The 14,028-nt window shown below is 47.4% G+C and overlaps 1 protein-coding gene and 4 non-coding genes across 5 annotated transcripts; all 5 read right to left on the minus strand.

Annotated features, from left to right (window-relative positions):
• Window positions 1-485: 485 nt before the first annotated feature.
• Window positions 486-3,482, minus strand: RPS8 (ribosomal protein S8). Its single transcript, XM_032302417.1, has 6 exons — window positions 3,373-3,482; window positions 2,846-2,952; window positions 2,055-2,154; window positions 1,480-1,655; window positions 1,113-1,242; window positions 486-648 (listed from the first exon to the last, which is right to left on the minus strand). Exons 1-6 carry the CDS (start codon window positions 3,374-3,376, stop codon window positions 539-541), a joined length of 627 nt encoding a protein of 208 aa, XP_032158308.1. The 5' UTR covers window positions 3,377-3,482; the 3' UTR covers window positions 486-538.
• LOC116568392 lies at window positions 763-831 on the minus strand. Its single transcript, XR_004276599.1, has one exon. It is a non-coding gene; the product is annotated as a small nucleolar RNA SNORD38 (small nucleolar RNA).
• On the minus strand, window positions 1,348-1,417 carry LOC116568393. Its single transcript, XR_004276600.1, has one exon. It is a non-coding gene; the product is annotated as a small nucleolar RNA SNORD38 (small nucleolar RNA).
• LOC116568394 lies at window positions 2,236-2,339 on the minus strand. The gene has a single exon (XR_004276601.1). It is a non-coding gene; the product is annotated as a small nucleolar RNA SNORD46 (small nucleolar RNA).
• Window positions 3,039-3,118, minus strand: LOC116568386. Its single transcript, XR_004276593.1, has one exon. It is a non-coding gene; the product is annotated as a small nucleolar RNA SNORD55/SNORD39 (small nucleolar RNA).
• Window positions 3,483-14,028: the final 10,546 nt, after the last annotated feature.

Here is a 14,028-nt window from a genome sequence, read left to right on the forward strand (position 1 = left end):
GTGAAGGAGGGGAGGGGAAGGATTAGGGTTCAAGAGAAAATTAACTTCAGAAAGACATCCAAAAGCTGACAGGATAGACATGGAAATGTATACAACTTACTCTCTACAATATCAAAAATTTTTGGAACATAATTTCAAGGTTTCTAGGCCACCCATGAACCCAGGCTGAAAACTTCAAGCTAAAACCTTAAAACCAACATTCACACAGGTAAACAGTAGAGGCTCCCTCAAAGAGCCAAGTTCAGAGAGGCAGCATGGCTTCAGGTTCCAATCATGGTCCAATCAACATCTCAGTAATACTGGGAGCCCACGGCTGGGATACCTCCCTAATACGGTCTCTGTTCGCCTGAGCACCACATCGCTGTTCCCCTGAACACTCGCCTCTGGGGTGAGAAATGTTCCCCCGGCTAAATAAAGGCATAGCCCCACATCTAGGACTGGCCTTCAGGGAGAGAGTGCTGAACAACTGGATATTCACACGTAACTCCAGACAGAACAATAAACACCTTTATTACATGACCGAAGGTGGGAGGAAGATTTATTTGCCTTTCCGGGCTTTGATTTTCCTCAGATAGAACTCTAGCTCCTTGCCCTCTAGGACGTAGCCATCTGCTCGGCCACACTGGCCCGGTCGTGAAGCAATGCATGCTGCAAGAGAGTATGCGTTCATTAGCAAAATGACGGTGGGTCCCTACCCAAACCTAGGTGTCTCCTTAAAAGTCCATGTTGGTTCAGTTATGGGGGCAGGCTTGAAGCCCAGTGTCTCCTCAGATACACTTTATCGTCACTAAAAGTCAGTAGCAGAACTGGACAAAGTTTTCATCACTGAGACAGCCCCCTCAGCCCACACACAGACTTCTCAAAATACTTCTGAAGTTAGAGGCAGAGGCCAACCTCAGGCCTACGGGCTCCTGCCCACTACTTCCCACTCCAGTCTCACACTAATGGGATGCGCCCATGTTCTGATTTGTGCTTGTACACTGTTATCATTCAACTCTCCTAGTGAAGCCTTACCACACAGCTGGCAGTTAGGAGAACAAGAGGCAAGTATAAAATGCAGAGGGCACACTGTATCTTGTGACCCAATCTCCCAATGCAAAGAGCCATCTTACCAAGAAGCTTGCCCTGCTGGAACTGCTCCTCCAGAAGACTGCTGATTTTGGCATTCTTTTTCCTTTCATCATACTTCTTCTGAATTTTCTTTGATCGTTTTTTGTTTAAAATCTCTTCCTCCTCAGGCGTCTGAATAAAGCAAATACATGGGTTAGCTGGAGCCCCCCTGGTCCTGGCTCAGGGAAGAAAATGTCCCCACAGCCTTGGGCCCTGTACATCCCAATCCCTGCTGCCTTCCTCAGCACTTAAGGCTTTCATCTGTCTCCCTTCAGTAGCAGAACTGGACACAGTTTTCATCATAAGAAGGCTGGAATAAGGCTGGCCTCGCTCCCCCCACAGGGACGTTGGCTCCCCTAAAACACGCACCAGCTTGGCCCCCTTCTTGCGGCCCAGGGGCAGTGCATAGTGGGACTCGTACCACTGTCGGTACGGTGTGCTGTCAATGAGCACGATACAATTCTTCACCAGGGTCTTGGTGCGGACCAGTTCGTTGTTGGATGCGTTGTAGACAACGTCAATAATCCTTGTTTTGCGCGTACAACCTGCTCACAGAAGAATTTCAGAATCAAGTCCTGTAAACCGGAAGCCAACTGTCCGTGCTGTCCCCTACCAGCACACCCTCCCCCAAGTGCCCAAGGAGAAGCAAGGGAACTCTAGGCTGTTACCCAGCTACGGGGTGTCAGCTCAACCTCCACAAAGCCACCTTTCCAGAGATGACTAGCAACCACTCATCAGACTCAGCCCCAATCCCTGAAGCTATAGGAAAGGAGTGAGAAAAAACAGGATGGAGAGAATTCTCCAGCTACCACAACCTTCACAGCTTTCAAAGAGAAACTTCAGTATCTTGGTGGAAGCCACAGACTTCCTGTTAAAGGCACTTACTGAAGCTTAGAAAGATTTAGGTGTGGAGTTCCCACCCCCTCTTGGAGGGCCTCACTCACACTCAGAGCCCCAGGAGAAGTTCCCCACGTCTAGCCTCAAGGCACGGTACTTCTTATTGCCTCCCCGGACTCGGACTGTGTGTATGCGGCGGGGGCCGATCTGGAAAACACAGAGGCAGGAACTAGGTTATCCAGGAGAGCAAGACAGGAGAAGGTACAGAACCTGGCCTGGACGGAGGCAACACAGTCAGTGTAACTATGACAAGTCCTAACATTGGCAAGTGGCACGCAAGCGGCCAAGACGGCCACCACCACACCTAAGGATACTTTTTCATCACTCCAGTTACCTCCAAGAAGAAAAACCTGATCCCAAAAGGGAAAATTGAGTCTCTATGCAACAAAAAAAATACCAGGCTTCTGACTATCATTCGAGAAGCCCACTCCCTCCAGGCGCCCTTGAAGGCCTGATACCCAACATCTGTCTCCATACAACCTCTTTAGTCCTTTTTTTTTTTTTTAAAGATTTTATTTATTTGACAGAGAGAGATCACAAGTAGGCAGAGAGGCCGGCAGAGAGAGAGAGGGAAGCAAGCTCCCTGCGGAGCAGAGAGCCCGATGCAGGGCTCGATCCCAGGACCCTGAGATCATGACCCGAGCCGAAGGCAGCGGCTTAACCCACTGAGCCACCCAGGCGCCCCCAACCTCTTTAGTCTTAACCAACGCGTCCAGACGGAGGCCGCCCAGTCCCCTGGACAAAGCAGAGAGCCCTAAGAAGACTCCACCACCACCCGCAGAGACCAGACCACGCTGGAGACCGAGTCGAGGGGAGAGGCGAGGGCCCCCGCACGCACCTTGGTGTTGGCAGCGGGGCGTCCCAGCTCATACTTCCGCTTCTTGTGGTAGGGCTTTCTCTTGCCCCCGGTCTTGCGGCGCTTGTGCCAGTTGTCCCGAGAGATGCCTACATGCGGGAGCAGGGGGCGGAAGCTTTAGCCACGGGGGCTCGGGCCGGCACCTCGCGAGGCCCAGACCCCGCGCCGGGCGGGCCGCACGCTCAGCTCTCCAAGGTTGGCTTCCCCACTGCGCACTCGGGAGTTTGCAGCATTACCGAGGTGTCATCATCCACATGCGGCCCAGACCCGCGGGCTCTTTCCCGCGGCAGCCATGTTGGCGGCGTCCGCAGCACCAAGCCCCTGCAGCCACTGCAGCCACTGCAGCCACCGCAGCGAGCCTCGGCGGCTAGAACCCGAGCACCACCTTCCTCGGGGAAGCGCAGGGCCAGGGGTCGGGGCGCCCGAACTCCCGACTTGGCTGCGAGGCAGGATGGCACTGGATAGAGCTCATCCCCCTTCCCAGGCCCCAACGCAGAAACGACACTCACCCATCACTCCCGGCGCTGGCTGCGAAAGAGAAAACGCAAGGCCTCACGGTCCGGTTTGTAAAACGCTGTCCGGTTTGTAAAACGCCGCCCCTTTAACGTATTTCCGGGCGCCGCTGCGAGGAGCCTGGAGACGGAGCGCGGCGTTCCTTGTTTCTGCGACGGCGTCCCGGGAGGTTCACGCTCTGAATCCCGAGGGAGGGCGACCGGCGGTGGGAATGGCAGTGCTAGAGCTTGAGGGGTCTTAGGGTACAGCGAGGGGGGAGTCGCCTGCTTGTTTTGTTTTGAAAAGACTTGCTCTCGAGCTGGGCGCGGCTGCGTTGGGAAAGGGTGGAAAGAAGTAGGGATGGAAGGGAGCGGTGGACTTGGGTTTTGTTTTGAAGAGTTTGATGATAGATTGGACGTGGGGGGGTTAGGAAAAGGGAGGCGTGTCAAGGATTCCTCATTCCTCACTAGATCGTTTGGAATGACAGGCGACTGGTCATGTCTGGTCACCCTTACAGAAGATCTTGCGGGCGCCTGGGTGGCTCAGTGGGTTAAAGCCTCTGCCTTCGGCTCGGGTCATGATCCCAGGGTTCTGGAATCGAGCCCCACATCGGGCTCTCTGCTCAGCAGGGAGCCTGCTTCCTCCTCTCTCTGCCTGCCTCTCTGCCTACTTGTGATCTCTGTCTGTCAAATAAATAAATAAAATCTTTAAAAAAAAATAGAAGATCTTGGGATAGAAGATCTTGGGACAGATGATGTTACTTTGGGACTTGTCTCTATACAAATGGTAATTAACGTCACCAGAATGAAGGACCCTAGGGGGAGAGCATAAAGCAAATTTTCTTGTAAAATGTACTAAGTAACTATTTTAGGCTTTGTGGGATATAGAGTCTGTCACAACTGCTCAACTTTGCTGTTGTAGTGTGAGAGCAGCCCTGGACAGTATAGTTAATGATTGTGTGTGGCAGTGTTCCGTTAAAACTTGAGGTACAGGTATTCACCTCTCATGTTGTATTATGCTTTTGATTTTTTCCAAACATTTAAAACTATAACCATTCTTGGCGCATGGGCCCAATCAGCATACAGTGGTGTGCTATCCCCGACCATAAATACAGTAAGATGTTCTAGGTCCAAGGCTTGAGGAATGTAAACATTGAAGGCCAGGTAGAGAAAAACTGGCAGAGGGGAGGAGGAGCAATTGAGTGACAGGAGGGAAGCCAGCACAGAATGGCATGGTCTAATGCTACTGTGAAGGCTAGTTAAAATGAGGACTAAAAAGTGATTTTCGGATTTAGTAACTTGAAAATCTTTGCTAATATTGGCAAAAGCAGTTTCTGTGCGGGGGAGTGGGCAAAACTTAAAGTGGAATGGGAAGCTTTATTTATTTTTTTGAAAAGATTTTATTTATCTGTTTGCATAAGTAGCGGGGAGAAGCAGAGGGAAAGGGAGAAGCAGACTCCCGGCTGACCTGGGAGCTGGATCCTGGCCTCAGTCCCAGGACCCTGAGATCATGATCTGAGCTGAAGGCAGACGCTTAACCCACTGAACCACCCAGGCGCCCCTGGAATGGAAAGTTTTTTAATTCATTAATTAATTTAAAAATTTTAAAGATTTTATTTATTTAATGGAGCGAGAGAACACAGGCAGAGCAGCAGAGGGCGAGGGAGAAGCAGGCTCCCCACTAAGCAGGGAGCCCGATGTGGGGCTCGATCCTTGGACCCCAGGACCATTACCCAAGCCAAAGGCAGTCGTTCAACCAACTGAGCCACCCAGGCACCCTGGGAAGTTGTTTTTGTTGTTGTTGTTGTTTTTAATTTTTAAAGGACAGTATAGGGGCGCCTGGGTGGCTCAGTGGGTTAAAGTCTCTGACTTCAGCTCAGGTCATGGTCCCAGGGTCCTGGGATTGAGCCCCACATCGGGCTCTCTGCTCAGCAGGGAGCCTGTTTCCTCCTCTCTCTGCCTGCCTCTCTGCCTACTTGTGATCTCTGTCAAATAAATAAATAAAAATCTTTAAAAAAATAAAAATAAAAGGACAGTATATGTAGATAACATTCTCAAGAAGTATTTTAAAGGGAAGGAGAGAAGGATGCCTGGCTGGCTCAGCTGAAGGAGACTGTAGCTTTTCATTTTGGGGATCCTCAGTTCAGAGATTACTTTGAGTTGAGTGCAGAGATTACGTAAACATTTTAAAAAATAATAAAATAGGGGCGCCTGGCTGGCTCTGTCAGTAGAACACGCAGCTCTTGATCTTGGGGGTTGTAAATTCAAGCCTCATGGTGGGGGGAGAGATTACTTAAAAATCTTTAAAGAAGAAAAAAAAAAGGGGGGGGGAGACAGGCTGCTGGAGGGAAACAGATCATAGGGTAGTATTGAAAGGAGTAAACTGGGGCTCCTGGGTGGCTCAGTGGATTGGGCTGCTGCCTTCGGCTCAGGTCATGATCTCAGGGTCCTGGGATCGAGTCCCCCATCGGGCTCTCAGCTCAGCAGGGAGCCTGCTTCCCTCTCTCTCTCCGTCTGCTTGTGATCTCTCTCTATCAGGTGAATAAATAAAATCTTAAAAAAAAAGAAAGAAAGAAAGGAGTAAACTGCCTAAGCCCTTTCACAGTCTGCTCCAAATCCTATCTCCTCCCTTCGAGGGACTCAACATTAGCCTTTCTTCTGTATCTTCAGCCTTCCACTGGCTTCCTACCACATTCGGAATAAAGTTTAAATTCCTTGCTGGTTTGAGGAGTATCAGACTTCTGCTTATCTCTTGCTTTATCAATTTGACTCCTACTATCTATCCCCCTCCCTCAACTCCCCGGAGTTGCTGTTCTTGACTCAGGCCCAGGTGCTTTGCAAGAAAATTCTGTTCTCTAAGTCTTAGCTTGGCTCCTGTTTTCACTTCAAGTTTCTGCTCAAAATCTCACCCTGTACATACATACACACCCTGGGAGGCCTTTTCTGAGCCTGCTTCCTAAAGTGGCAACACTTGGGGTGCCTGGCAGGCTCAGTCTGTAGAGCATGTGACTCTTGATCTCCAGGCTGTGAGTTCAAGCCCCACACAGGAGGTAGAGTTTACTTAAAAAACAAGCAAAACTCTGAAGTAGCAGTACTTACCTTTCCTCACTTAATATTAACATTGTTTTTACATACTCATTATCTGCCTTCCCCACTAAAATATAATAAACATGAGAGGAGAAACTCTGTTGTTTACTGATATTTTTTTTTAAAGATTTTATTTATTTATTTGACAGAGAGATCACAAGTAGGCAGAGAGGCAGGCAGAGAGAGAGGAGGAAGCAGGCTCCCTGCTGAGCAGAGAGCCCAATGCAGGACTCGATCCCAGGACCCTGAGATCATGACCTGAGCCGAAGGCAGTGGCTTAACCCACTGAGCCACCCAGGTGCCCAGAAACTCTGTTGTTTACTACTGTGTTTCCAACACCTAGAATAAGGCCTGGCATTTAGTAAGCACTCAATAAATGGCACTCAAATATTTTGAACAAATTATTGTTCTACTTACCAAATTTTATTCAGTGGGTTTTCCCAGTAGACTGAGATTTTTGAGTATAGTGCAGGGAATTTTTTTTTTTCTTTTTAGATTTTATTTATTTGTCAGAGAGCGCGCACAAGCAGGGGGAGAGTGGCAGGCAGAGGGAGAAGCAGGCTCCCTGCTGAGCAAGGAGCCTGATGGGGGACAGGTTGACCTGAGCCCAAGGCAGAGGCTTAACCAACTGAGCCACCCAGGCATATGTCCCAGTACAGTGCAGGGATCTTTTTTTTTTTTTTTTTAAGATTTTTATTTATTTATTTGACAGACAGATCACAAGTAGGCAGAGAGGCAGGCAGAGAGAGAGGAGAAAGCAGGCTCCCCACCGAGCAGAGAGCCCGATGTGGGGCTCGATCCCAGGACCCTGGGATCATGACCCGAGTCGAAGGCAGAGGCTTTAACCCACTGAGCCACCCAGGTGCCCCTTTCTTCCAGATTTTTATTTATTTATTCAACAGAGAGAGATCACAAGTAGGCAGAGAGACGGGGGCGGGGGGACGGAGGGGAGGGAAGCGGGCTCCCACTGTGCAGAGAGCTGGACACGAGGCTCGATCCCAAAACCCTGAGATCATGACCCAAGCTGAAGGCAGAGTCTTAACCCACTGAGCCCCCCAGTGCAGGGATCTTAATCAACTCTCCATCTCCAGCTCTTTGGCACAAGAAAAGGAAAAGGTAATTGCACTGGACATAAAAAGGAGATGGCTTCTAGAGACACTTGGTAGGTGATGGGATTAAATAGACTGGATCAGGGGGATGAGAGAAAAGTGACCTGAGAAACGGCATGAATGGTGGGATGACACCAATTAATAGAGAACACAGAGAGGCAGGTTTCTAAAAAGTTTAGTCTCAGGATGACTTTGACTTGCCTGTGGGACATCGGTGGCTATTCTTTGTATTCCAAGTCGCTGGAAAGATGAATGGGGAGTTTGGAAGGGAATGGGGCTGCTCTTTCCCACCCCCCACCCATCATCCTTCATGGTCTGGCTCCCCTGGCCATCTAACCTGGGGCTCCACCACGTCAGCCAGTCTGCATCACATGAGCGTGTAGTTGTCTTTTTGTTTTTAAGATTTTATTTATTTATTTGACAGAGATCACAAGTAGGCAGAGAGGCAGGCAGAGAGAGAGGAGGAAGCAGGCAGGCTCCCTGCCGAGCAGGAAACCCAACGGGCTCATCCCAGGACTCTGGGATCACGACCTGAGGCGAAGGCAGAAGCTTTAACCCACTGAGCCACCCAGACGCCCCAAGTGTGGTGGTTTCTTAATGTTCTTGTGTAGTAGACTTACTATAAACGCATGCATCTCTTGGGGGCAGTATTGTAGAGGTATCTCTAGCTCTTGAAATCAGACTAACACAGTTCTCCGTGTCCCACATCATGCCCTCCAAGTCTCTACTCTGGCTTTAGCAGAAGTCAAATAGAAGTTCTCTAATTCCCTGTTACCCTGGAAAGATCTTTTCTCCTGCTCCCCTTCAACACCTTAGCCTGGCCACAACTCCATTTGCTTTGAGACTATTGGCATTAATCATACTATGCCTTTATCCCTTTTTTCATTAGTCACCTTAAAAAAAAATCATCTCCCAAATTAAATCTATCACCCACATTCTAATCCTGACATAGGTTATTATAATATCTTTATTTTTTAAAAAAAGATTTTATTTATTTATTTGACAGAGATCACAGGCAGAGAGACAGGCAGATAGAGAGAGGTGGAAGCAGGCTCCCTGCTGAGCAGAGAGCCAGATATGGGGCTCGATCCGAGGACCCTGGGATCATGACCTGAGCTGAAAGCAGAGGCTTTAACCCACTGAGCCACCCAGGCACCCCTTATAATATCTTTTTAAAACTGGTTATTTATAATGTCTTTTAAATTCTCCCTATGTCCTATGTCATTCATCAGAAAAATCTTCTGTATCTTTAACCTCTTGTGGAAATGTTTCCTTTGCCTTCATAATGTTTCCTTTCCCATAGCCTTCTAACAGAAATCTGGTTCTCTCAGAGGAGTTTTCTTCCTTGTCAGCCTTCTCAAGTAGAAGAGAACTACAGTCCTCTGGACGGACAGGTGTTGTCCCATTTCAGACCATTCTTACTCTCTCCTTAAAACCACAGACTTTGAATTTTATGCTCTAAAACCATAACACTCACTACTCCTCTCTCTGTACTTACCTATAAATTCTGCTTCTCACCGATTTGTGCCTAGAAGATTTGAGATCCCAACCCTCTGTAACTCTCTAATACTACTGTTGTATTTTGGATGCCTCCACAGGATCATCTTTATCTCCCTCAACTTTAACCTTTCACCACCTCCTCACCCAGTAAGTCCTTAAACCTGGGATCAATCCAACCTCTTGTCCCTGATACCAGGATAAGGTCACTTAGCTCTGCAGACTAATAACACTAGAAATTAAGAGCAATTGGAAAATCTTTACAATGAAAGGCTTACCTGAAGAATAAACTTTACTAGAGCAGACAGTTTAAATAGATTGTAATAAACACTGTGAAGGAGATAATATGCTCTCATGGGGCAGAGGAGCATAGGAGATAGGATGGTGTGAGATGCCTTCTCTAGGGTGACAGAGATCTGGGGTAAAGTGAGACCTGAAAGAAGAAACTTTGTACAGCGTTAATCTTTTTATTTTTTTATTTTTCAAAGATTTTATTTATTCATTTGACAGAGAAAAATCACAAGTAGACGGAGAGGCAGGCAGAGAGAGAGAGAGAGGGAAGCAGGCTCCCTGCTGAGCAGAGAGCCCGACGTGGGACTCGATCCCAGGACCCCGAGACCATGACCCGAGCCGAAGGAAGCGGCGTAACCCACTGAGCCACCCAGGCGCCCCCAGCGTTAATCTTTTTAAAAAGATTTTATGTAGTGCCTTCTTAGTGCAGTAGGCAGCGCATTAGTCTCATAAAAAGATTTTATGTATTTATTTGAGAGAGAGAGAGAGAGGGAAGGTGGGAGCAGGAGCTGGGGAGGGGCAGAAGGAGAGGGGAAAACAGACTTCCCACTGAGCAGGGACCTTATGTGGCTGCTCAATCCCAGGATCCTGGATCATGACCTGAGCAGAAGGCAGGTGCTAAACTGACTGAGCCATCCAGGAGCCCCTGGAATAACATTTAAAGTCCAGAAATGAACTTTTCCTCCTGGAACCACGACTCAGTTTATGCATAACCTTGCAGAGAAGCCCTGGTGCTAGTGAAAACTGCTATGAGTTACCCAAAGCCTCAGTGGGCTGATGGGCGGATTAACCACATTTTGGCACTATGCCAAGGTTGGGCTGGTTCTTCCAACCACTGCTGAGACCCCTACAGCTATTTATAGCTTGAAAAAATAGAGTGTTCAGATGGGGAGCTTCAGACAGCTCACAGTTAAGGAAGCTCTGTTGAATGGCTTGGTGGCCACTGAGGTCTGGATGTGACTTTATGTCAGCGAGATCATAAACAAGTGAGGCATCATTGGCACAATGAAGATCAATCTTTAACATGTTTATATTTGGTTTATTATTTGAGTGTTCTTGGACCATCTGGGATCAGACTGGTATTTGTTTTGTTTTGTTTTTTAAAGATTTTATTTATTTATTTGACAGACAGACAGGCAGGCAGAGAGAGGAAGGGAAGCAGGCTCTCTGCCCAGCAGAGAGCCTGATGCGGGGCTCGATCCCAGGACCCTGGGATCATGATCTGAGCCGAATGCAGAGGCTTCAAACCACTGAGCCACCCAGGTGCCCCCAGACTGGTATTTGAATAAGATAATGTATCGGGGCGCCTGGGTGGCTCATGGGTTGAACCTCTGCCTTCAGCTCAGGTCATGATCTCAGGGTCCTGGGATGGAGCCCCACATCGGGCTCTCTGCTCACCAGGGAGCCTTCTTCCCCCCCACTCTCTCTGCCTGCTTCTCTGCCTACTTGTGATCTCTGTCTGTCAAGTAAATAAATAAAATCTTAAAAAAAAAAAAGATAATGTATCAAAAAGAAAAAAAGTCCAGGAATTAGCCCATATCTATATGCTCAATTGATTATTTTTGTAAGATTTTATTTATTTATTTGAGGGGAGGGAGTACAAGCAGGGGGAGGGGCAAAGGGACTGGGGAGAAGCAGGCTCCCTGCTGAGCAGGGAACCCATTGGGCTCGATCCCAAGACTCTGGGATCATGACCTGAGCCAAAGGCAGACACTTAACTGACTGAGTCACGCACACACCCCTTGTCAAATGATTTTCAACAAAGGTGACAAGTCAATTCAATGAGAAAACAAGAGTCTTTTCAGTAAATGGTGCTAGAAAAACTGAATAGCCACAAGCCAAAAAGTGAATTCAGACCCCTCACACCATCTACAAAGATTAACTCAAATTGGATCAATGACCTAAATGTAAGAGCTAAAACCGTAAAATTCTTTGAAAGAAAATGTAAGAGTAAATCTTCATGGCGCTGGATTTAGCAGTGGATTCTTAGATATGACACCAGAGGCATAAGGAGCAAAAGAAGAAAGATAAGTTAGCCTTCATCAAAATGGAAAACTTTTGTGCTTTCAAGGACATTAGCAAGAAAGTGAAAAGATAATGCACAGAAAGGGCAAGTATTTGCAAATTATATATTTGATAAGGGTGTAGAATCCAGAGTAAAGTCAACAATAAAAGGCAACCCAACTTAAAAATTGGCAAAGGACTTGAATACACCAAAAAAACTGAGAACAGGCCCAAACAGAAACTTGTACACTGATGTTCAGAGCAGCATTACTCCTGGTGTCAAAAAGTGGAAGCCACCCAAATGTCTGTCAACTCATGGATATAAAAAATGGGGTATAACCATAGGATGGAATATTTGGCCATAAAAATGAATGAAGTACTGGATCAACATGGATGAATCTTATTTACTTAACTTTTCCAAGTAATCTCTGCACCCAACATGGGGTTCAAACTCAGGACCCTGAGATAAAGAGTCACGTGCTCTACTGACTGAGCCAGCCAGGTGCCCCAAAAATGGATCAATCTTTTTTTTTTTTTAAGATTTATTTGAGGGTGTATATTCATGAGCAGGGGAGGGGCAGAGGGAGAGGGAAAGGAAGAGAATCCCAGGCAGACTCCCAGCTCTGCCCAGTACCGGGCTTGATCACACAACTCATAACCAGAGCTGAAATCCAGAGTTGGACACTCAACTGACTGAGCTACCCAGGCACCCCTCACTTAGTGTGTTTTTTAGATTCATCCGTTTTGGGGGTATGTGGGTGGCTCATTGAGTTGAGTGTCCAACTCTTGGTTTTGGCTTGTGTCTTGATCTCAGGGTCCTGAGTTCAAGCCTTGCACTGGACTCCATGCTGGGCACCAAGCCTCCCTTAAAAAAGAAAAAAAAAAAAAACACTAAGTGAAAGCAGACAGATCATAAGACTACATATTATGTAATTCCAGTTATATGAAATGTCCAGAATAGTAAGTCCATAGAGAGTAGAGTAGTGGTTGCCTGGGGCTGGGGGAAGAGTTGAATTGGGAGGTAACTGCTAACAGGTGTGGGGTTTCTTTTTGGGCGAAAATATTCTGAAATTAGTGATGATGGTTGCCTAATTAAATGAGTATGCCAAAACCACTGAATTTATAGTATGTGAATTTTATTTTATTTTACTTTTAAAGATTTTATTTATTTATTCGACAGAGAGAGATCACAAGTAGGCACAGAGGCAGGCAGAGACAGAGGGGGAAGCAGGCTCCCTGCTGAGCAGAGAGCCTGATGTGGGGCTGGATCCCAGGATCCGATCACGACCTGAGCCGAAGGCAGAGGCTTAACCCACTGAGCCACCCAGGCACCCTGTGAATTTTATTTTTAAGATTTCATTTATTTGAGAGAGAGAGCACAAGCAAGAGGAGAGGGAGAAGCCAGGAAGCCCGACACAAGGCTCTATCCCTGGACCCTGAGATCATGACAGACTCTTAACTGACTGAGCCACCCAGGTGCCCCTATAGTATGTGACTTTTAAAAGGGTGAATTTTATAGTATGTGAATTATATCTCAGTAAAGCAGTTACTACAAAAAAAAGGTCTGGCATATTCAAGAAATAAAGGTCAGTGTAGTTGGAGAAGTGAGTGGTAGGAGATAGTTCATTCATTCAAAAATATATATTGTATGCTCACCATATGTTCTAGACATTGCAGATACAGTATTAAACAAAATCATCCTTACGTGCTTAAAATAGCTAACCAGCACCTATATAGCATGTATGAGATGTGAGACATTGTACTTACTACTGTGTATATACCAACTCAATTTTCCTAACAACGCTACGCCAGTATTACCCCATGTCGCAGCACAAAGATGTTAAACCTACGAGGTTCTGCAGTCACAGAGCCAGGCTGTGCGGCTTCAGCAGCTGGGCTTTTAACCTCCAAACTGTTCTGCCCAAACTGCATTCCAACTGGACCAACAGAGGAAGGAGCTGACCAGGCCACGGTAGGGCATTCGGAATTTATCCTCTGGGTGAAGGGATGCTATTAGAGGGTTCCAAGCAGGGGACGACTTATAAGGATTCCCCTGGCTGGTCCCAATACACATACAGTATTCCAGGTGAGAAGATGGGTCAGGTCTGGTGAGGTCTTCATTTAATTTTTCCAGTTCTGTGAGGGCGGGTGTTGGTGGCCTCATCTTACAGAGGAGGGGGAAAGTTAGGTATCTGGAAGCTTTTAAGGCCTCAAAGCTAGTGCCAGCTCTGTGAACTTGATTCAGCTGAACTTCTGAAGCCAGGTCCTACGGATGGGTATCAAATGGCACCATCAGCTCATGCAATGAGGTAGAGAATGCTCCTGTTTTTCAATTTTTTAAAAAATTTTATTTATTTAGGGACGCCTGGGTGGCTCAGTTGGTTAAGCAGCTGCCTTCGGCTCAGGTCATGATCCCAGGGTCCTGGGATCGAGTCCCACATCGGGCTCCTTGCTCGGCAGGGAGCCTGCTTCTCCCTCTGCCTCTCCCTGCCTCTGTCTGCCTGTGCTCGCTCGCGCTCTCTCCCTCTGTCTCTGAAAAATAAATAAAATCTTTAAAAAAAAAAAAATTTATTTATTTGACAGAGAGATCACAAGTAGGCAGAGAGGCAGGTGGGGGGAGGGGAAGCAGGCTCCCCGCTGAGCCGAGAGCCCGATATGGGGCTCGAACCCAAGACCCTGAGATCAT

The sequence above is a fragment of the Mustela erminea genome, chromosome 10 (assembly GCF_009829155.1).
Source record: "Mustela erminea isolate mMusErm1 chromosome 10, mMusErm1.Pri, whole genome shotgun sequence".
In the NCBI taxonomy this organism is placed as follows: domain Eukaryota; kingdom Metazoa; phylum Chordata; class Mammalia; order Carnivora; family Mustelidae; genus Mustela; species Mustela erminea.